At 38.4% G+C, this 23,557-nt stretch overlaps 1 protein-coding gene across 3 annotated transcripts in view; it reads left to right on the top strand.

Moving 5' to 3' along the window:
• ATP10D (ATPase phospholipid transporting 10D (putative)) overlaps nt 1-23,557 on the top strand; it is a 115,338-nt gene that overhangs the window by 14,213 nt on the left and 77,568 nt on the right. For 2 of the 3 annotated variants that reach the window (XM_050791589.1, XM_050791588.1), the window contains exons 2-3: nt 11,008-11,334; nt 13,979-14,173. In XM_050791589.1, the coding sequence (XP_050647546.1) occupies nt 11,045-11,334; nt 13,979-14,173 (485 nt within the window). In that variant the 5' untranslated portion in view covers nt 11,008-11,044. The remainder of the gene's footprint in view (nt 1-11,007; nt 11,335-13,978; nt 14,174-23,557) is intronic. The other variant, XM_050791590.1, reaches the window with a different exon arrangement.

Below are 23,557 nucleotides of genomic sequence, written 5' to 3'. Positions count from 1 at the left end.
TGGGGGATAAGCAGTTTGGGGGAGAGTGCTTGGACCTCCATTTGCACTTGTTACTTTCTGGAGATGGGCTGCCTCCTGGGCATCAGTCTGGAGTTTTGTAAAGAGGTCTGTGCTAGAGGAACGGAACTTGTGGAAGTTCTCGTTGGATGGCCTTGGTTTTCTCAGTAAAATAGAAACAAGGTCATCAGCAGGAAGAAAGTTAGGAGGGAGATATTGGATGTTCGAGGAGAAAGGAGAGGGTATGAAACAGTTGTGTATGAGAGTGGGAGAATACATGGACAGGAAATGCAGCATGATTGCAGTCAGTGTGAATGGCCAACTTAGAATTTGTGGTCAGGAGGTTAAAGTGACTCTGACAAGGTGTTGTGCGTTTCTTTCCAGCCACTTTCAACCTGTAGGTACTGGAACAGAGTACATAGAGCTTTACATGTGAATGTAAGCAGGGTGAGGGTTTTGCCAAGAAAGAAGTGAGAGAGGAGTTCACTGGGTGAAAGAATATATGAGGAAGTGATTACAGTATTAACCATAAAATTTAAGCTAAGGAAGGAAATGAGATCACTTGAGAATATGGGGCAGTGAAAAGATGGTTGGTGGTCGTTTACGGGTAGGATCAGTGATATTGGAGTCAAGTTAAAAGTGAGTCATTTATTTGAAAGTAAATTTTATATGCATGTATTGAATTATAGTTCAAACACATATAAAGTCCTCTATTGAATCGCTCTAAGGCACAGTAAGCAATAAAAATGGGTAACCTCACCTAATACAAAATGAATGTTTTAAAAGTAAATAAATGCAGGCTGGGCGCAGTGGCTCATGCCTGTAATCCCAGGACTTTGGGAGACCGAGGCGGGTGGATCACGAGGTCAGGAGATCAAGACCACCCTGGCCAACACAGTGAAACCCCGTCTCTACTAAAAATACAAAAAATTAGCTGGGCGTGGTGGCGGGCGCCTGTAGTCCCAGCTACTCGGGAGGCTGAGGCGGGAAGAATGGCGTGAACCTGGGAGGCAGAGCTTGCAGTGAAGAGCCAGATCATGCCACCGCACTCCAGCCTGGGTGACAGAGCGAGACTCCATCTCAAAAAAGTAAATAAATGCAAATATTTAAATTTATTTGTTCACTTTATTTTTTCAAATGAAGCATGCCTTTAGCATTTTTCTCTAAATATCTTAAATTTAATTTTTTAATATCACTTTTCTCCTATTGTCGCTCTCAACCCTCACATTCTTTGGTGGGTTGCCAGAGCTATATGCCTTCTGCCAACTCATTGTTCAAGTGTCACTGCCCTGTATCAGAGCCCTCTGATAGCTGCCAAGGCTCTCATTCCATATAAGTTATCTGGATTAAGCTTGAGCAACTACTTACTAAGATGTGCCACTTGGGTGAGTTTCTCACTCTGTTTCCTCATTACTAAGTGGAGATAATAATATGTACTTTGTTGTAAGGATTAAAATTAATGAATGCATGTGTATCCTTTGCATATAACCTGGTATATGTCTATAAATGGTAGCTATTGATATGACCTTAGGTCTATTAAATTAACAATATTTATTAATGTTGAATAACCAAATCTCAAAAACATGCTATCTTGTCATTTCAATAACATATTAGTTTAGGAGCGCATAGGATCACTAAAGTCAAAACACAGTATTGTTACCATCGATATTTTCATATTTTTTTCAGCTTTAAAAAGAAATTAAGGCATATTAGGTATTCACCATAAATATGGGTAAGATTTCTTTTTAGTTCCTGATAACATAGAGATACACATATACAACTGCAATATTTTACCTGCCTTTTGCTAGCCTAAACCAGCTTTGAGCCTGATTATTCACAAACAGTAACTTATTTGGACATGTGATCTGAATTGTATTGAAGAAGGGAAGCATTAAAAAAAAAATCTGAAGTGTATTGAAGAAGAGAAGCGTTAACGCTTTCAATGTCTGAATGGACCATCCATAGAATATATATATATATTTGATTATATATGGTTTTGATTTTACATGTTTTCCTCTTTTATATAAATATGCATATATGTATGTATGTAATAATATATGTATATAATATTACACATATAAATATATATAAAATATACATATATGTATGTGATATTATATATAAATATATAAAAGCTTTATTCTCACATGAGAGAACTGTCATGTAATTTACATGCTCTCTCCTGTAATCCCAGTGCTTTGGGAGGCCGAGGTGGGAGGATTGCTTGAGCCCAGAAGTTTGAGACCAACCTGGGCAGTATAGCAAGACCCTGTCTCTACAAAATAAAATAAAAAATTAGCTAGATGTGGTGGCTCATGCCTGTCATCCCAGCTACTTGGGAAGGTGAGGCAGGAGGATAGCTTGAGCCCAGAAAGTCATGGCTGCAGTGAGTTGTCATCGCACCACTGCACTCCAGCCTGGGCAACAGAGGAAGAACGTGTCTAAAAGAAATTTATTACTTTAATTCAATGTTTTGGGTGACATATTACCCTTGCCTGACTTTTAATGTATATCTAAAATATAGAATATGTTCTCCTACTGGGGATTTAGTTCAAGGTCACTTAACAGAAAATATTGAATGGCACTAAGAACTCCAAGGTGATTTTATTCAGCAAATTTGATTCATTCCACCCAATGGCGAATACAAAGCATTATGTAACTTCATTATTCAAGATCTACAGTTTTCCCACAAAATAAATTGACCCTTGTCATCACAAAAGCCCATATTAGACATATTCACATAGACTGTTCATACTTACCTTCTTTTCCAAAGATTATGTGAGGTGAAGAAAAACCTTTTTTTGTCAATAGAGGATAGTAGTGGAGCCATACCAACATGTCACATTGTCACCTGGGGCAGCAAAGAAACCACCAAAGATACGAAACCATCTTGATGCTTTTGTCATGACCTATGAGATAGGGAATCAGTCTGCCTGCGGTAATAAGCTTCTATAGAGAGTGTTGAACAAGTGGGTCACAGATGACACAGATTGGAGCAAGACCAAGTTTTATCAGGGCTCACTGTGCTTCAGGCAGGGCTGGCTACTTCTGATGTGTAGGTCAAGGAGACTTTCCTATCATGAGTCTATTGTGAAACGATTCCTATCTTATTGTTAGAAATCCATAGATATGAAATTTCTCTGCGCCTTTTATTGACTATGATAGAGAATTCCTGTGTCTTCCATGGTTTAGAACATATAAGAACTTTGGCGTTTTGTTTGTGTTTTCTCATCTTGGTTGAGAAGAAGGTTATAAGTCTATCAAGGTCAGGATCCATTGTTCTTTCTTGGTCAACTTTTGGAAATGTTGGTTGAAACTAATTCTAACTGTATTAAATCTGCAGAAAGAATCCTTAAGATCTCATTAACAATCTTTTGTGTAAACTAGACTTCGCTCTTTTAGTTAATTCTAGCCTTAAATGTGAGGATCTTCTTGTATCCGCTGTCAAGCCATTAGTGCATAGCTGAGGTTACACATTCAAAGAAGATGGGCTTCCCAATAACATGAGCGATATCTAATAAATTGCTCAGTCTTAATTCCAACTGTGCATTTTGCAATAAAGTTAGTTAGCACAGAGTAGTGAATCTCAGAGCAGCATCAGTACTATCTGCAAGTGTGTTAGACATGCAGACTCCTGAGCCCCATCCCAGACCTGCTGGATCAGAAACCTAGAGGGGTGAGGTTCATGGCCAGGTGTGGTGGCTCACACCTATAATCCTGGCACTTTGGGAGGCCAAGGCAGGTGGATCACCTGAGGTCAAGAGTTCGAGACCAGCCTGGCCAACATGGTGAAACCCCATCTCTACTAAAAATACAAGAAACAACAACAACAAAAAAACTAGTTGGGCATGGTGGTGCATGCCTATAGTACCAGCTACTTGGGAAGCTGTGGTGGAAGGATCATTTGAACCAGGGAAGCAGAGATTGCAGTGAGCTGAGATCGAGCCACCCCACCACTACACTCCAGCATGGGCGACAGACCAAGACTGTCTCCAAAAGAAAAAAAAAAAAAAAAAAAGAAACCTAGGGGATGAGGTTCGGGAGATTCTGATGCAAAACAAATGAAGGCCATCTTGAAATGATTATAGATGTTTTCTTCTTTTAGACCAGTTAACATGTGTATTTTTCAAATTGTTGGCTGGTGATGACCTCAGGAATTTAAAAATGCTAACTGAGCCCAAGAGAATTCATTATCCTGTATTTACCTTTGGTAATCTGCCCTACTGCAAGCTTTTCATTAAGCATTCATTAAGGGAAATAGGACTTTTGAGAACTAAATCTGCCTTCAAGTATATTTGTGTATAGTAAGGAACTTAGTATATTTTAGCTACATTCTGTTAGTGATGGATTTTAGTTTTTAATATCTCCTAGAAAAAATATTATAATTAGAAATAATGTAATTTTAAATGACCATATTTTATTATTTAAAATTTTATGTATTAATAGCATTATATAGTTGGAATAAAACATATGTTTTAAAACATAAAACAGTCTCAGCAGCTCAGTAGCATTATATAGATTGGACGTCTTGAGAAAATTTTAAAACATTCTTCAAACTTTACTTTTTTCTCTGAAAAATGAAATGAAATTCCACATCAAGTGAAAACTAAATTAAATGGCATGTAGTATTTTGTAAACAGTAATTATTCTAAAAGTGTTAGTACTTACCAAGCAATGCTTGATATGTATTTCTTCAATTATGATCTTAGTTGATTTCACACCTAAAATTGAAAGCTTATAGATTTTAGAACTTTAATTACAGGTTTTATAATCTGTGAGTAAATGAAATATTGGATGGGAAAATTAATATCTAGCATCATGCAGACCTGCTTTACAGTAGCACTAGGCTATTCCAGAATATTACATAAAATTAATACATTTTCCTTACAAAACTTTAACTTAATTTTTTAAGAATATAAATCAATACCTCTAAGGACAGCAGATTACTGATGGTAGTAGAGTATCTAGATCTAAAACATTCTTTCTTGGGTTATGTGATCATCATTGAACTTCAAGCACCTGGTTGTTCATATGGTTTTAAAAAGTTATTTTTGTTAATTCTCAAGACAGGGTTCCTATGGTTGGCAGAGCATCAGGTCATAAAACACGAGACCAGTTGGTTTATTAGCAGAAAACTCTGAAAATTTATCTCTTTGAAGAATGGGCTAAATCTTAGAATTATGAATGATGTTTCTAGAAATCCCTGTAAATGCTGCCCATTAAGTTCTTTATTAGAACTTTTGTCTACTAGATTGCTGGACTTTCTCTTAGCAACAGTTGAGAAGAGAGTATTGCTATCCTCAGCTAGTTGGTTGCCTAGAAGCCTCCCGCATTAAATGAAGAGCAAACTTACTAAAGCAGAATGTGACCAGGTGGTTCAGTATGCGGTGCAGTTTAATAAATTAAACATAGATGAATAATTGGTATAGTTGTTAGTATCAATACTGTGCACATAAATTCTCAGCTAATATTTATGAGTAAATATTGTAGAGAGAACATTTTGTAAAAAGTTACAATGGTAGTTAACCCTTACTTGGGACTTACTATGGGTCAAACACGTGCTAAGTGCTTTTCATATATTAACTCACTGAATCCTCATAGCAACCCTTTGAGCAAGTTAAGCTGGCAAATAGGGGTGCCAGAAGTTGACGTCAACTATGCTCTAAGCCATGCAAAAGGAAATGGGATGTCTTTAAGTTCTTTTCTATAAAATTCAGTGATCAACAGACATTTATATATCATCTAACTTTGGCCAAGCACTGGACAGACACATGGAGAGGAATTAGGTATGTTCCCTGACTTTGAATAATGAAGCCATCTGTAACACACTATGGCAAATGCATATGAGCCATGCTTAGGGTTCTAATGGGGGCAGAGCAGAAAACGCCTTACGGTGTCTCCTGTGTGGACCCCTCCCAATCTCCCTCATTCCATGGTCAAGCCAAAACAGTGTCAAGGATGAATAGAGGCTGGTATGGTGAGTGGGTGATATGGTTAACTTGTCCTTCAAAAAGAGAGGGCAGCATTTGGAGAGGTGCAAAGTGTACACTATGCTTTGCAACCTCCTTAACTCACTGGGAGTACTAACTAAATTACAATGTCATAGACCCCATTCCAGATCCACGGAATCAGAATCTCCAGGGGAGAGGCTTTGGAGACTGTGACTAACAGGGGCCCCAGGTGATTCTTATCAGGGGGGCTTGGGCAACACTGGACAAGTGGAATACAGTTTGTCCATGAACGTTGTTGGAATGAGTTTTGGAGAGAATGGTGAAGAATGAGATTAGGTAGTATGAAGGTCACTTTATGTCATACCTGTCTTTTTGATTGTTCGGTTTTCTGTTTGTATCCTACTTTATGCTGCTACGTCTCAGTCATTAATAGGTACATTGAACTGAGCATTTACTTGGACAACTTTAAATTGAAAACTTTGGACCTAAGCCCAATGTACAAGATTCCCACCCTTGACTTATCTATGACTTGAGAAACACTCAAACAGGAGAGTGGGGAAGAGGATGAGCATTGTTTATTTATAGCATGTTCCTTGACTCTTAATCATGTTTCATTTTATTTGTTAGAAGACTGAGTAGCTACTAAGTGATACAGCTAATATTTGACCCTGGGTTTACAGAGCAGAAGAAATGTGATTTGTCAAAAAGCGGTGAGCAAAGTGCTCGTTCCTTCAGTTAAAAAGGGTGAACTGCAAAATGCAACTTTGGAGTCAAAGTCCATAGTAACCTTTGTTACCATATGAAGATGTGTGCCGGCTGTTCCCTTGATTTCTTTTAAGGAAAACCAATTATCAATATTTTATGTGCATTTATCTCTATTTTAAAATCTTGCTTTTATATGTGCATGTGCATATATATTTTTGTTTATAAAACAAAACCATGTGTTTGCCAACACTCTGATACAAAATAAGTCATTGGGTAGAATTTTGCTGTAGGACTAATGGTTTGTGACCACTGTGTTAAGTCATCTCTAAGGTCTAAGCCTTAAGATATAATGATTTGTGATGATGCTTGATGAGGTATGACTTACTGATTTGCTTTCCTATCATATCTTAAAGAAATTTTCCTGAATATTTATGTGGAGCACTATTAATAACTGAGGCTTCTCCAAGTACTAACATACTTTTTTTTTTTTTTTTTTGAGACAGAATCATGCTCTGTCACCCAGGCTGGAGTGCAGTGGCACGATCTCGACTCACTGCAAGCTCCGCCTCCTGGGTTCACACCATTCTCCTGCCTCAGCCTCCTGAATGGCTGGGACTACAGGCGCCTGCCACCACGCCCGGCTAATTATTATTATTATTATTATTTTTTGAGACGGAGTCTTGCTCTGTCGCCCAGGCTGCAGTGCAGTGGCCAGATCTCAGCTCACTGAAAGCTCCACCTCCCTGGTGTACGCCATTCTCCTGCCTCAGCCTCCCGAGTAGCTGGGACTACAGGCGCTCGTCACCTCGCCCGGCTAGTTTTTTTGTATATTTTTTAGTAGAGACGGGGTTTCACCGCGTTAGCCAGGATGGTCTCGATCTCCTGACCTCGTGATCCACCTGCCTCGGCCTCCCAAAGTGCTGGGATTACAGGCATGAGCCACCGCACCTGGCCACTAACATACTTTTAACTTTGTTGGAAATGACAGAGAAAGAGTGAAAGGCTCTTTCCTGATTACGGTGGGCACAGTGCTGCCCTCCCCTGAGCCTTCTTGTCAGGTGCTCTCTTTCGTTAATTTTCTACCGTAAGATTCTGTTTTCTTCTTTTTTAAATCTGATATTTTCAAACATGGAAAATGTTATTTCTTTTTATTCATTTTACAAAAGCATCCACTGAAATAAAACAATTTGAAAGATCTTCATAAACAGATTTTATCTTTAGCTCTCTGTAGAACAAATACCTGTTTCTATGGGAAAAGCTTTCTATGTGTAACATTATTGACTGAGGGAGAAAGGGTTGTAAGGAGAAAATTTTGTTTTAAAAACTTTTGAATTGACAAATAAAAATTGTATGTATTTTTGGTGAATAATGTGATGTTTTGATATGTGGATGTATTGTGGAATGGCTAACTCAAGGTAATTAACATGTGTATTACCTCACATACTTTTTATTGTGGTGAGAACACTTCAAGTCTACTCTCTTAACAATTTTCAATATACAATATTAACTGTAGTCACCATAATATACAATAGATCTCTTGAACTTATTACTCCTTTGTAGTTGGAATTTTGCATTCCATAATAGTCTGTTTGCTGCATTTGGGGATGTGGATCTATTTAGGAACATGGATCTATCCACTTCCATGTATAATTTCAGCCCCGTGTGAAGCCACACACAATCAGTATCTTTTTACTAACATGTTTAGTGTCATTAGTGGATCTTGAAACTAATTCAATGCATCCTAACTGGTATTAATATGAGAGAGAGAAGAAAGAAGATCCCTGTGTGCATTGCAGGTGGTAAGGGTAAGAAATATTTCATAGAACTTTTGTTTCAGATGTGTGTGTGTGAGTGTGTGTGTGTAAATTCTATTTTGCATCATAGAATGTATTTCTCACTGGGATGGCAGTTAACACATTTCAGAAGCCTCTGAGCTAGGATGACTAAATAGATCCTTGGTCATTCCTGCTCAGTATAAAAGAGTTAAATTTTAATCTAGAAATTTGAAAGGATTTTCATCATATATAATTACCTCCAAGCCTAGGCTTTTCTCCTCAGTCCCTTCAAAGTACTTCTCTGTCTAGCTTAAATCTGTCCTCTGGCCCAAGGGTCACTTTTCAGGAGAATGACAGTGCTGAAGATAGAGTTCTTACAAAATGATGAGCTGCCCAGCCTTGGAGAGTAGGAGAGAGACTTGCAGGCTCTAGGAGGGGGCTGTGGAGGGCAGTGAGCCAGCCCTAATTCTATCTTCACCAAAATTCCTTGAAAATGGAAAGAAGGAATAAAGGGGAAAGGCAATATGAGAGTAAATAGAGAATCTCATGTACATTTAAAGATACTAAAAAGGCACATAGAGAAGGAGACCTAGAAATACTTTGGCAACGAAATGTTTTTCAGTCATTATGGGCTTGTTTCTTAGGAACTGAGTGACTTGGGGAAAGATGTGGTTCTTGTCTGGGTTGTGGAATAAAAAGCCGATTGTTTCTGTGAACCAGTAAGTATGTTTGCTACTTATTAGTCATTAGTCAGACACACCACAAATTAGCAGAAGTTAACACCTCCTGTATTTATTTCATATTTGTTTAGTTATTCCTGTTTGTACTCTCAAGAAATTGTATTTCAAAATTTAAAAAGGGAAGTGAGATATAGATTGTTGTATGAGATTGTGGACACTAGAGGGATAAATGTTCTTATGTCTTAGTAAGAATTTAATGGCAAGTGAATGCTTCCTTTTAAGGTTTCCAGAAATAAATCAAATTGTGCTGATTTCAATCTTTTAAAAAAATATCACATTTGTCATAATGGTAACCTAATGAGCGTTATGTGAAACTAATGAAAAGCACTTAGTATTTATGTTCAGTATTTTCTGTTATCTATTGATTCACTTATAAAGCACTATCTTATGTTCTTATTCTGGGGGAGAGTTCTAGATATGTTATGAACTACATTAATAACTCAAGCTGTCATTATGAGCAATAGGTTAAAAGAACTAAGCCACTTTTGTATGCTTGGTGAAGTAAAAACCAGCTTTTCAAATATACTTCAGAGGCAGGCTTTTAAAAACTTATATCGAAGAGATAGTGTTATTTTGGCCAGTCAATCTTCATTGATTTAGTTCTCTATAAATAAATATTTTAGAGGCCAAACTCCAAAGGACTAAGAGCTGATAGGGATAGAACTTTTTTTTTTTTCTTGTTGCTATCATTAGTATAAAACTGATGAGACTGACATGAATATTTTCTCTCATGATAAGACGGGCTATCTATTGTGGGTCCAATATCTAGGCACAACTACATATACTCAGAGGCTGTTGTTCTTCCCATCGTCTGCCTGGAATCCCAGCTATTTGGGAGGCTGAGGCACGAGAATTGCTTGAACCCCTTTCTTTCCTTTTTTTGTTTTGATTAATAAACTCATATTCCAGGTAGGGCTTCATTTCTTGGAAAATAAGGAAACCTTAGAAATAAGGAAAATAAGGGAATATGTATCAGTTCGATTTTGTTTTGTTGCAAAGCACCCCAAAACTTAATGACATAACATTTATTGACTCATAATTTGGTGGGTGGGCAAGTCGGACTGAGCTCAGCTCAGCTTCTCTCTATTCTAATTTGTCTCATCTGGGCACACTCACTTGTTAGTGGTCAGTTGGCAGTCAGTGGTGTCATTTATGTATTTATAGAGGTTATGGTGGTAAATGGGGCAACTGAGGCATGTGGTGTGGGCCACAGTGGTTCCTAGAACAGTGACAGAGAATAAGCTCCAATGAACAAGCACTTTTCAAGCCTCTACTTGCTGTCTTGTTTGCTAGTGTTACATTAGCTGAAGCAAGGCACATGGCCAAGCCCAGATTCCACAGGTAGAGAAAGACTCTACCTCTTGATTGGCAGAAAGTTATGCGTGCAAAGACAGGAAGAATTTGTGGGCATTTTTGTAGTCTACATAGAATGGGTTTTATTGATGTCCTATGATCTATCAGACTTTATGCCAGGTGACTTATGTGTTACTCGTTTAGTCCTCAAAACAATTTCCTGAGATGCCTGGCATTATGCCATTGCAAAGATGATAAAATTGATGATCAGAGAAGTTAAGAGACTTGCACAAATTAAGCCCAAATTGTTTGCTTCAAGTTACAGAATGGCCTTTTAGGTGCTGTCTCTCAGATGCTTAGGCCATGAGGCAAAAAATGTATGCTCTATTTGGTTAAAATGGAGTTCTAAAGACTGCTTTTACTTTCTCCCTTACCTGTTGAACCATTGGGTCATATATTTATTTGGTATAGAAAAAATATTAAAATTTCACTGTCTTTGAGACTTTTCAGAAGCTCATGGAAGTGTGTTTTTTGTTTGCTTGCCAGGTCAGCTACACAGCCTGGATCTCACCACAGTTTGGACATGGCTGAGGCTCTCCAATGGGCCAGATATCACTGGCGACAGCTGATTGGAGGTGCAACCAGGGATGATGATTCGAGGCCATATAACTACTCTTCATTGCTTGCCTGTGGGCGCAAGTCCTTGCAGACCCCTAAACTGGCAGGAAGGCACCGGATTGTTGTTCCCCACCTCCAACCCTTCAAGGATGAGTATGAGAAGTTCTCTGGAGCCTATGTGAACAATCGAATACGAACAACAAAGTACACGCTTCTGAATTTTGTGCCAAGAAATTTATTTGAACAATTTCACAGGTATTGTTTTATTTTTGAAGAAAACCTTAGAATATCATTCTAGTTGATGCATAACATTTTTTTCATTTCCATAACTCTGTATGTTACTTAAACCTAAGACATGTGACATCATCCTTGACAATTTTGGTACAAGTCTGTTGTGGAATGATGACTCCTTCCATTCATGTCACACTTTCCAATTGGTACAGTGTTTTCTCTTTACCAGAAAAAATATTGTAATTCACATATTATAGATTAGGAAATGAATTGACTGTGGTTTAGCCAATGTTATGCCAGTGTCAAGTAGCAGACCAGGGGTTGCCTCCAGGGGTCTTCTTACTCTTGCTTTACTGTTCTTTCCATGAAACCATGCTACATTTTAATTTCAGATTTTTCTTACTGACAATAGGAGGAAATAGAGCTCTGAAGCCAGTGCAGATGTCAGATGTTATTAGGTGAAACAGTGACCTAATTCAGCTTAATATCACATTCATGGACACTCTCCTGTGAGTTTAGGCACTGAAGGAAATGGAAGTGCGAGTGCCACTCCTCTCCTTGTGGAGTTTGCCGTTGTGCTAGGGAAACACAATATGTATGTAAAAAGCAAAAAGACTTAGTGAATGCAGTGAATGTTATAAAGGGCTGTCAAGTAGAATGAAAGCCTTGAAAAGAGAAATAATAATACTAACTGGAGCAATAGAAGGGGAAGTGACATTTGACTCAATAATGGAGGGTGGGTGAGATATTCAAGGCAGAGATGTGGGCAAAGCATATTTCAGATGGAGGAAGTAGTATGAATAATGGCATAAAGGCAGTAGCATAAAAGGCTTGCTTGAAGCCTGGGAAGTAGTGTTCTCTGACTTACATGTGGCATCTATGCTGGGGAGCAACAGGGAGTAAAGTCAGAAAGATAGATGTGACCCAGCAAAGAGGTCTTGCTATCAGGATAGAGTTGAGAGCCAAGGCTGCAGGCACAATGAACATGCTTACGTCAGATTTCACTACAGAAGCAGTGTGGTGGGTAGATGAAAGGGCTTAGAGATGATGGATGATGGCAGAGAAAACATTTAGGAAGACATTGTATATATCCCAGTGAATTATAATGGAGACCTGACCTTGGAACAATGTGGGAATGAAAAGAAGGGTGACCTCTTACAGATACTATGGATTAAGACATTCAGTGAAAGGAATAAAAAGATGACGTGAACATGTTGAGCTGTGCTCACCAGAAGAATTAACAGAAAAATGAAAAGTGTAAAAAGAACCTTGGCTGGAAGAGTATTTTGTTTTTGTAAAGGTATTCAAGATGCCAGTGCAAGTAAAGAGATTCTCCATATTCTTTAGTCATTCTGCATACATTCATTCGCATTATTCATTCTGTGTATGTGCCATATGCATTTATTAAAGAGTGGTTATGTTGAAAAGACAGATGTGAATTTGTTGAATTAATGGCTGTATAGCCCTATGTGTGTTTCATTCTTTCATGGAGTTTGGAATCTAGTGTACCCAATGGAATAAAAACCTGAAACAGAGTTCAAGGTTAGAGCTATAGGTTTAGATATGGTCCATCTGGAAAGAGTTGAAGCCACAGAGTAGCAGAAAGGGTTAGGAAGGAAATTTTCAGAGTAAAATGATTTGGAGGTGACAAAAAAGAAGTATATATAGGTTACTCTTTTGAGAAGTTTCATGGTCAATGGAAAAATATGTGATAAAAATTTAGCAGCAGGATTGAGATTTTGTTTTTCCTTTAAGGAAAAGGGTGTCTTGAACTTACCATATGGCCCAAAATTGGGAACCCATGGAGAAGTATTTGAATGTATAAAATAGAAGAATGGAAGAAGTTCCTGAAGAAAGTGGTTCTGAATAGCATAAAGGAAGAAATAGAGGAGTTAGTCACAAGGAGAAAAGAAATAGGCTTTTCTACTCAATTTTGAGGCTTGTTTAAATCTAATGTTTGGATGTACAAAAGGCTAGAGGGTTGATCTTTGTTTTGTTAATTATTTTTTTCACCACATTAACTCTGAATGTCTTCTAATTTTTTCTGAACTTTTAAAAAGAAAATAGTACTTTCTATTGTGCTTTTTTCTATATGTTTTTCTATCGTGCTCAAAACCATCCCACTCAAATATTTACTATTTTATATTTAATAAATAATATCTCACATTATTTATATATGTATTTGTTACTCCATCCAGGCTGGAGTGCAGTGGTGTGATCTCGGCTCACTGCAACCTCCAACTTCTTGGTTCAAGTGATCCTCGTGACTCAGCCTCCTGAGTAGCTGGGACCACAGGTGTGCACCACTACACCCAGCTAATTTTTGTATTTTTTGTAGAGACAGGGTTTTACCATGTTGCCCAGGCTAGTCTCGAACTCCTGACCTCGAGTGATCTGCCCGCCTCGGCCTCCCAACATACTAAGATTACAGCCGTAAGCCACCGCACCCAGCCCTGATATCTCACATTTATTAAAGTATGACACAAGCCAAATGTCTAGCAGGGTAATAAATAGTTCATTAAGATTCGTTGTATTTTGCTAGTTCTATATTCTGTAACATACAAAATCTACTAATAGAAACTTATTGAAAAACAGTATAGTACTTTGCCTCTTACTTCAATCCTTGAAGTAACTTCTTAACACCTTCTTTTGTGTGTTTGGGTTGCAGAGCTGCCAATTTATATTTCCTGTTCCTAGTTGTCCTGAACTGGGTACCTTTGGTAGAAGCCTTCCAAAAGGAAATCACCATGTTGCCTCTGGTGGTGGTCCTTACAATTATCGCAATTAAAGATGGCCTGGAAGATTATCGGAAATACAAAATTGATAAACAGATCAATAATTTAATAACTAAAGTTTATAGTAGGTAAGTGTAATGGGAGCTTTGCTAAGGACTATGTGTGTATCATTGAGAAATATGCAGAATGTTACTTTTTTCTCCTTAGGTGTGACCAGGACCCTTTTGTGTTGTTGTTGTTGCTATTATTTTCAACTAACATTTCATAAAGTCCTATGGTGAATTTAATTCAAGTGTCAGAGGAAAACAAAAATGTATAAGCCGTTGTCAACTCAGGAGCCGACAAAGCAAAAGCTTCTGTAACTCATGTATAAGTGGAATTAAAAGAATTAAACTTCAGGGCCAGGCATGGTGGCTCATACCTGTAATCCCAGTACTTTGGGAGGCCAAGGCGGGTGGATCGCCTGAGGTCAGGAGTTCGAGACCAACCTGACCAACATGGTGAAACCCTGTCTCTACTAAATATACAAAAATTAGCCGGATGTGGTGGCAGGTGCCGGTAATCCCAGCTACTCAGGGGGCTGAGGCAGGAGAATTGCTTGAACCTGGGAGGTGGAGGTTGCAGTGAGCAGAGATCGCACCACTGCACTCCAGCCACAGCACTCCATCCTGGGTGACAGAGTAAAACTCTGTCTAAAAAAAAAAAAAATGGAGGAGAATATTCTTTTTTGGTGTGCATGAAACTAGAGCATCCCATCACAGCAACAACAGAAAGCATTCATAGGAGGTCTTTTTAGTGGCATATTTGCTGTATTGGAGACTTGTATTTTCAGTATTTATGAAATAGAGAGTCTATGTAGCTAAGAATAAACTCAGTGGAGGTGAGTTTTAAACTGTAGTATATATTATTTGCAGCTCCTGGGTTTTTATTCTTAGATGTAAGTTAATACTTAGTAAACAGTATAGACAAATATAACTTATCTTCAACCTTATGTGATCCAAAGAGGAAAATGTTAGAAAAGCCTTCTCTGAAGAAGCGATATTTAATCTGAAAGCTGCAGAATTTGTATTTTGTTCATTATTAGAATTATTTAGTGACTTTCATAATGTTTGTTTTTATGATCTATCAAGAAAACAAGGAAAATAAGTTTGTTTATCATTTGTAAGATGATTTGAGATTTCTTGGATAATGAGAAATTAGTTCTGTTTTTTTCTCTTATACTCATGTCGTGTCTAAAGGGAACCAGAAAAACCTATGTGTTGTATTTTAAAATGAAATAATGGTATAAGTCCATGGTTTTCATGTAAAGCCATAGAGCATTTGACTAAAACAGTTCTATTAAAAATTTAGTAACATTTGGATGCTTATTATATACCAGGGATAGAGAACTAAAATGTCAGTGCAGTCTCTAATCTCACAAAAGAGCTATAAGAAACAATATTTTGGTGGGCGGAGCAAGATGGCCGAATAGGAACAGCTCCAGTCTCCAACTCCCAGCGCGAGCGACACAGAAGACTGGTGATTTCTGCATTTTCAACTGAGGTACTGGGTTCATCTCACTGGGGAGTGCCGGACGATCGGTGCTGGTCAGCTGCTGCAGCCCGACCAGCTAGAGCTGAAGCAGGGCGAGGCATTGCCTCACCTGGGAAGTGCAAGGGGGAAGGGAATCCCTTTTCCTAGCCAGGGGAACTGAGACACACAACACCTGGAAAATCGGGTAACTCCCACCCCAATACTGTGCTTTAAGCAAACAGGCACACCAGGAGATCATATCCCACACCTGGCCGGGAGGGTCCCACGCCCACGGAGCCTCCCTCATTGCTAGCACAGCAGTCTGTGATCTACCGGCAAGGCAGCAGCGAGGCTGGGGGAGGGGCGCCCGCCATTGCTGAGGCTTAAGTAGGTAAACAAAGCTGCTGGGAAGCTCGAACTGGGTGGAGCTCACAGCAGCTCAAGGAAACCTGCCTGTCTCTGTAGACTCCACCTCTGGGGACAGGGCACAGTAAACAATAACAAACACAGCAGAAGCCTCTGCAGACGCAAACGACTCTGTCTAACAGCTTTGAAGAGAGCAGTGGATCTCCCAACACGGAGGTTGAGATCTGAGAAGGGACAGACTCCCTGCTCAAGTGGGTCCCTGACCCCTGAGTAGCCTAACTGGGAGACATCCCCCACTAGGGGCAGTCTGACACCCCACACCTCACAGGGTGGAGTACACCCCTGAGAGGAAGCTTCCAAAGCAAGAATCAGACAGGTACACTCGCTGTTCAGAAATATTCTATCTTCTGCAGCCTCTGCTGCTGATACCCAGGCAAATAGGGTCTGGAGTGGACCTCAAGCTATCTCCAACACACCTACAGCTGAGGGTCCTGACTGTTAGAAGGAAAACTATCAAACAGGAAGGACACCTACACCAAAACCCCATCAGTACATCACCATCATCAAAGACCAGAGGCAGATAAAACCACAAAGATGGGGAAAAAGCAGGGCAGAAAAGCTGGAAATTCAAAAAATAAGAGTGCATCTCCCCCGGCAAAGGAGCACAGCTCATCGCCAGCAACGGATCAAAGCTGGACGGAGAATGACTTTGACGAGATGAGAGAAGAAGGCTTCAGTCCATCAAATTTCTCAGAGCTAAAGGAGGAATTACGTACCCAGCGTAAAGAAACTAAAAATCTTGAAAAAAAAGTGGAAGAATTGATGGCTAGAGTAATTAATGCAGAGAAGGTCATAAACGAAATGAAAGAGATGAAAACCATGACACGAGAAATACGTGACAAATGCACAAGCTTCAGTAACCGACTCGATCAACTGGAAGAAAGAGTATCAGCGATTGAGGATCAAATAAACAAAATGAAGCGAGAAGAGAAACCAAAAGAAAAAAGAAGAAAAAGAAATGAACAAAGCCTGCAAGAAGTATGGGATTATGTAAAAAGACCAAATCTACGTCTGATTGAGGTGCCTGAAAGTGAGGGGGGGAAAATGGAACCAAGTTGGAAAACACTCTTCAGGATATCATCCAGGAGAACTTCCCCAACCTAGTAGGGCAGGCCAACATTCAAATCCAGGAAATACAGAGAACGCCACAAAGATACTCCTCGAGAAGAGCAACTCCAAGACACATAATTGCCAGATTCACCAAAGTTGAAATGAAGGAAAAAATCTTAAGGGCAGCCAGAGAGAAAGGTCGGGTTACCCACAAAGGGAAGCCCATCAGACTAACAGCAGATCTCTCGGCAGAAACTCTCCAAGCCAGAAGAGAGTGGGGGCCAATATTCAACATTCTTAAAGAAAAGAATTTTACACCCAGAATTTCATATCCAGCCAAACTAAGTTTCATAAGTGAAGGAGAAATAAAATCCTTTACAGATAAGCAAATGCTTAGAGATTTTGTCACCACTAGGCCTGCCTTACAAGAGACCCTGAAGGAAGCACTAAACATGGAAAGGAACAACCGGTACCAGCCATTGCAAAAACATGCCAAAATGTAAAGACCATCGAGGCTAGGAAGAAACTGCATCAACTAACGAGCAAAATAACCAGTTAATATAATGGCAGGATCAAGTTCACACATAACAATCTTAACCTTAAATGTAAATGGACTAAATGCTCCAATTAAAAGACACAGACTGGCAAACTGGATAAAGAGTCAAGACCCATCAGTCTGCTGTATTCAGGAGACCCATCTCACATGCAGAGACATACATAGGCTCAAAATAAAGGGATGGAGGAAGATTTACCAAGCAAATGGAGAACAAAAAAAAGCGGGGGTTGCAATCCTAGTCTCTGATAAAACAGACTTTAAACCATCAAAGATCAAAAGAGACAAAGAAGGCCATTACATAATGGTAAAGGGATCAATTCAACAGGAAGAGCTAACTATCCTAAATATATATGCACCCAATACAGGAGCACCCAGATTCATAAAGCAAGTCCTTAGAGACTTACAAAGAGACTTAGACTCCCATACAATAATAATGGGAGACTTCAACACTCCACTGTCAACATTAGACAGATCAACGAGACAGAAAGTTAACAAGGATATCCAGGAATTGAACTCATCTCTGCAGCAAGCAGACCTAATAGACATCTATAGAACTCTCCACCCTAAATCAATAGAATATACATTCTTCTCAGCACCACATCGTACTTACTCCAAAATTGACCACATAATTGGAAGTAAAGCACTCCTCAGCAAATGTACAAGAACAGAAATTATAACAAACTCTCTCTCAGACCACAGTGCAATCAAACTAGAACTCAGGACTAAGAAACTCAATCAAAACCACTCAACTACATGGAAACTGAACAACCTGCTCCTGAATGACTACTGGGTACATAACGAAATGAAGGCAGAAATAAAGATGTTCTTTGAAACCAATGAGAACAAAGATACAACATACCAGAATCTCTGGGACACATTTAAAGCAGTGTGTAGAGGGAAATTTATAGCACTAAACTCCCACAAGAGAAAGCAGGAAAGATCTAAAATTGACACTCTAACATCGCAATTAAAAGAACTAGAGAAGCAAGAGCAAACACATTCGAAAGCTAGCAGAAGGCAAGAAATAACCAAGATCAGAGCAGAACTGAAGGAGATAGAGACACAAAAAACCCTAAAAAAAATCAATGAATCCAGGAGTTGGTTTTTTGAAAAGATCAACAAAATTGACAGACCACTAGCAAGACTAATAAAGAAGAAAAGAGAGAAGAATCAAATCGACGCAATTAAAAATGATAAAGGGGATATCACCACCGACCCCACAGAAATACAAACTACCATCAGAGAATACTATAAACACCTCTACGCAAATAAACTGGAAAATCTAGAAGAAATGGATAATTTCCTGGACACTTACACTCTTCCAAGACTAAACCAGGAAGAAGTTGAATCCCTGAATAGACCAATAGCAGGCTCTGAAATTGAGGCAATAATTAATAGCCTACCAACCAAAAAAAGTCCAGGACCACATGGATTCACAGATGAATTCTACCAGAGGTACAAGGAGGAGCTGGTACCATTCCTTCTGAAACTATTCCAATCAATAGAAAAAGAGGGAATCCTCCCTAACTCATTTTGTGAGGCCAACATCATCCTGATACCAAAGCCTGGCAGAGACACAACAAAAAAAGAGAATTTTAGACCAATATCCCTGATGAACATCGATGCAAAAATCCTCAATAAAATACTGGCAAACCGGATTCAGCAACACATCAAAAAGCTTATCCACCATGATCAAGTGGGCTTCATCCCTGGGATGCAAGGCTGGTTCAACATTCGCAAATCAATAAACATAATCCAGCATATAAACAGAACGAAAGACAAGAACCACATGATTATCTCAATAGATGCAGAAAAGGCTTTTGACAAAATTCAACAGCCCTTCATGCTAAAAACGCTCAATAAATTCGGTATTGATGGAACGTACCTCAAAATAATAAGAGCTATTTATGACAAACCCACAGCCAATATCATACTGAATGGGCAAAAACTGGAAACATTCCCTTTGAAAACTGGCACAAGACAGGGATGCCCTCTCTCACCACTCCTATTCAACATAGTGTTGGAAGTTCTGGCTAGGGCAATTAGGCAAGAGAAAGAAATCAAGGGTATTCAGTTAGGAAAAGAAGAAGTCAAATTGTCCCTGTTTGCAGATGACATGATTGTATATTTAGAAAACCCCATTGTCTCAGCCCAAAATCTCCTTAAGCTGATAAGCAACTTCAGCAAAGTCTCAGGATACAAAATTAATGTGCAAAAATCACAAGCATTCTTATACACCAGTAACAGACAAACAGAGAGCCAAATCATGAATGAACTTCCATTCAAAATTGCTTCAAAGAGAATAAAATACCTAGGAATCCAACTTATAGGGATGTAAAGGACCTCTTCAAGGAGAACTACAAACCACTGCTCAGTGAAATAAAAGAGGACACAAACAAATGGAAGAACATACCATGCTCATGGATAGGAAGAATCAATATCGTGAAAATGGCCATACTGCCCAAGGTAATTTATAGATTCAATGCCATCCCCATCAAGCTACCAATGAGTTTCTTCACAGAATTGGAAAAAACTGCTTTAAAGTTCATATGGAACCAAAAAAGAGCCCGCATCTCCAAGACAATCCTAAGTCAAAAGAACAAAGCTGGAGGCATCACGCTACCTGACTTCAAACTATACTACAAGGCTACAGTAACCAAAACAGCATGGTACTGGTACCAAAACAGAGATATAGACCAATGGAACAGAACAGAGTCCTCAGAAATAATACCACACATCTACAGCCATCTGATCTTTGACAAACCTGAGAGAAACAAGAAATGGGGAAAGGATTCCCTATTTAATAAATGGTGCTGGGAAAATTGGCTAGCCATAAGTAGAAAGCTGAAACTGGATCCTTTCCTTACTCCTTATACGAAAATTAATTCAAGATGGATTAGAGACTTAAATGTTAGACCTAATACCATAAAAATCCTAGAGGAAAACCTAGGTAGTACCATTCAGGACATAGGCATGGGCAAAGACTTCATGTCTAAAACACCAAAAGCAACAGCAGCAAAAGCCAAAATTGACAAATGGGATCTAATTAAACTAAAGAGCTTCTGCACAGCAAAAGAAACTCCATCAGAGTGAACAGGCAACCTACAGAATGGGAGAAAATTTTTGCAATCTACACATCTGACAAAGGGCTAATATCCAGAACCTACAAAGAACTCAAACAAATTTACAAGAAAAAAAACAAACAACCCCATCAAAAAGTGGGCAAAGTATATGAACAGACATTTCTCAAAAGAAGACATTCATACAGCCAACAGACACATGAAAAAATGCTCATCATCACTGGCCATCAGAGAAATGCAAATCAAAACCACAATGAGATACCATCTCACACCAGTTAGAATGGCGATCATTAAAAAGTCAGGAAACAACAGGTGCTGGAGAGGATGTGGAGAAATAGGAACACTTTTACACTGTTGGTGGGACTGTAAACTAGTTCAACCATTATGGAAAACAGTCTGGCGATTCCTCAAGGATCTAGAACTAGAAGTACCATATGACCCAGCCATCCAATTACTGGGTATATACCCAAAGTATTATAAATTATGCTGCTATAAAGACACATGCACACGTATGTTTATTGCAGCACTATTCCCAATAGCAAAGACTTGGAATCAACCCAAATGTCCATCAGTGATAGAGTGGATTAAGAAAATGTGGCACATATACACCATGGAATACTATGCAGCCATAAAAAACGATGAGTTTGTGTCCTTTGTAGGGACACGGATGCAGCTGGAAACCATCATTCTCAGCAAACTATCACAAGAACAGAAAACCAAACACCGCATGTTCTCACTCATAGGTGGGAACTGAACAATGAGATCACTTGGACTCAGGAAGGGGAACATCACATACCGGGGCCTATCATGGGGAGGGGGCAGGGGGGAGGGATTTCATTGGGAGTTATACCTGATGTAAATGACGAGTTGATGGGTGCAGCACACCAACATGGCACAAGTATACATATGTAACAAACCTGCACGTTATGCACATGTACCCTACAACTTAAAGTATAATAATAATAAATAAATTAAAAAATAAAAAAAATAAAAAAAATAAAAAAAAAGAAACAATATTTTACAGTGATTATATGATGAACAAAGTCCAGAATTTGACCAATTTTAAGATTACCCAGCGAATGCCAAAGTTAGTAAATGGAAAGAATGCTTATTATTTATATTTTTGAATACAAATGCAAATATGTAAATAATTTCAGGCCAAGTGCAGTGGCTCACACCTGTAATCCCAGCACTTTGGGATGCTGAGGTGGGTGGATTGCATGAGTTCAGGAGTTTGAGACCAGCCTGGGCAACATGGCGAAACCCTGTCTCTACCAAGAAACAACAACAAAAAAATTAGCCAGACATGGTGGTTTGTGCCTGTAGTCCCAGATATTGGGAGGCTGAGGTGGGAGGATCGCCTGAGCCCAGGCGGCGGAATTTGCAGTGAGCCAAGATTGGACCACTACACTCCAATCCGGGCAACAGAGAGAGACCCTGTCTCAAATGAATGAAATTAATTGCAATTTGGAGTTGATAGTCTGTGTTTATTTGCTTTTCTAGGTTGTTCTACAACATTTAATCTGATTCTCTCACTTAGCTGTGTAACCTTGGACAATTTACAAAAAGCAGCTAAACACCCAGTTTCCTTTATTATGAATGTAATAATAAAACTTACTTCATAGCACCTAGTCTTTTCCAAGTGCTAAGTAAAAGCCATTATGATTATTATTATAGGTTAATTTAATGACTATTTGCTAGAGTTTATGTTTGTCACATCAAGTCATTTCATCAACATTTGAGAACTCCTTAAAACACTGCACAATTTTTAAAATATTAAAATTACCCAGTGGAAGACCTGGTATAACTTTTTTCTCAGGTGTCCTTTTAGACATAGTCCAGATTTATTTTAATTGATTTTCATATAAACTTAAAGATGAAATGCAGTATTATAGTCAGTTATTTAATATCCATTCTAAAATGTTCCTTTGTGTTTGTGTTTCATAATAGGCTCAGGTAATTTTATGCATTTTTATGTATGTATAATATAATTTGCTTTTGTTTGGTATTGTAGAAGAAATAATGCTTACATTTTTCCCCCAGATTATTTCTGGAGCAATTATTATAAGGTTATAAAGAAATAAAGATGGGATATAAAACCATGCCTTGTTGACTTGAATATGCTAATATAAATTCCTATGAAATACAAAGAAATCAACTTACAAACAAATTATTTCTTCACAAATTTAGGGTGAAATTATGGGGGCTATTTAGCAAGTTTTTGGAAGAAGCATGTTAACATTTCTAAGTGATAATTTGGTTCTTATTTGTAAGAAGTGGTGTTTCACAAGGTGCTTAATTTTCTATAGAAAAGTATCATTTGGAATAACAAACACTAGTCTAGAAATTAATCATTTAAACTCTATTATACCCCCAATTAAGTTAGAATAAGCCATTATAGAAAACCTGACTTTCTTAAGATTGCCTTTAAAATAGGAGCCACTTGTAAGGTTTTAAAATCTGTTTTAACATAATGGAACTGTCTTGAAAAGAAGACTGTTAATCATTCAACAAATTTGAGTGCCTGCTATGTGGTAAGCACTGAGACACTCAGAGGATTTAAACTAAAAATAGATCCAATGTCTGCCATCAACGAATGTACATTATTTTCTGACCTTTAAAAATCACCATGTTGTTGATGTTAGAAGTTTCAAAATATTAGCTAATGTTAACATTTTAGGATTATCTTATAAATCCATAGAATTTCATGATTTGTGAAATGAGACCTTCAGTAGCCATCTAAGATTATAAACCTTATGTAAGACATTTTATGAAACAAAAATTTTAAATTCTTCAAATGTTCTTGAAAATATGTAATTAAACCACATTTTATTTGGTGGTTATCAGAAGTGACTGTAAATGGCAGTAAACTCTAGTATTTGAGAGGA

This window comes from Macaca thibetana, chromosome 5, assembly GCF_024542745.1.
Source record: "Macaca thibetana thibetana isolate TM-01 chromosome 5, ASM2454274v1, whole genome shotgun sequence".
Taxonomy (NCBI): domain Eukaryota; kingdom Metazoa; phylum Chordata; class Mammalia; order Primates; family Cercopithecidae; genus Macaca; species Macaca thibetana.
Note: the sequence above shows the minus strand (reverse complement) of the source record. Positions and strands in the feature narration are given on the sequence as shown.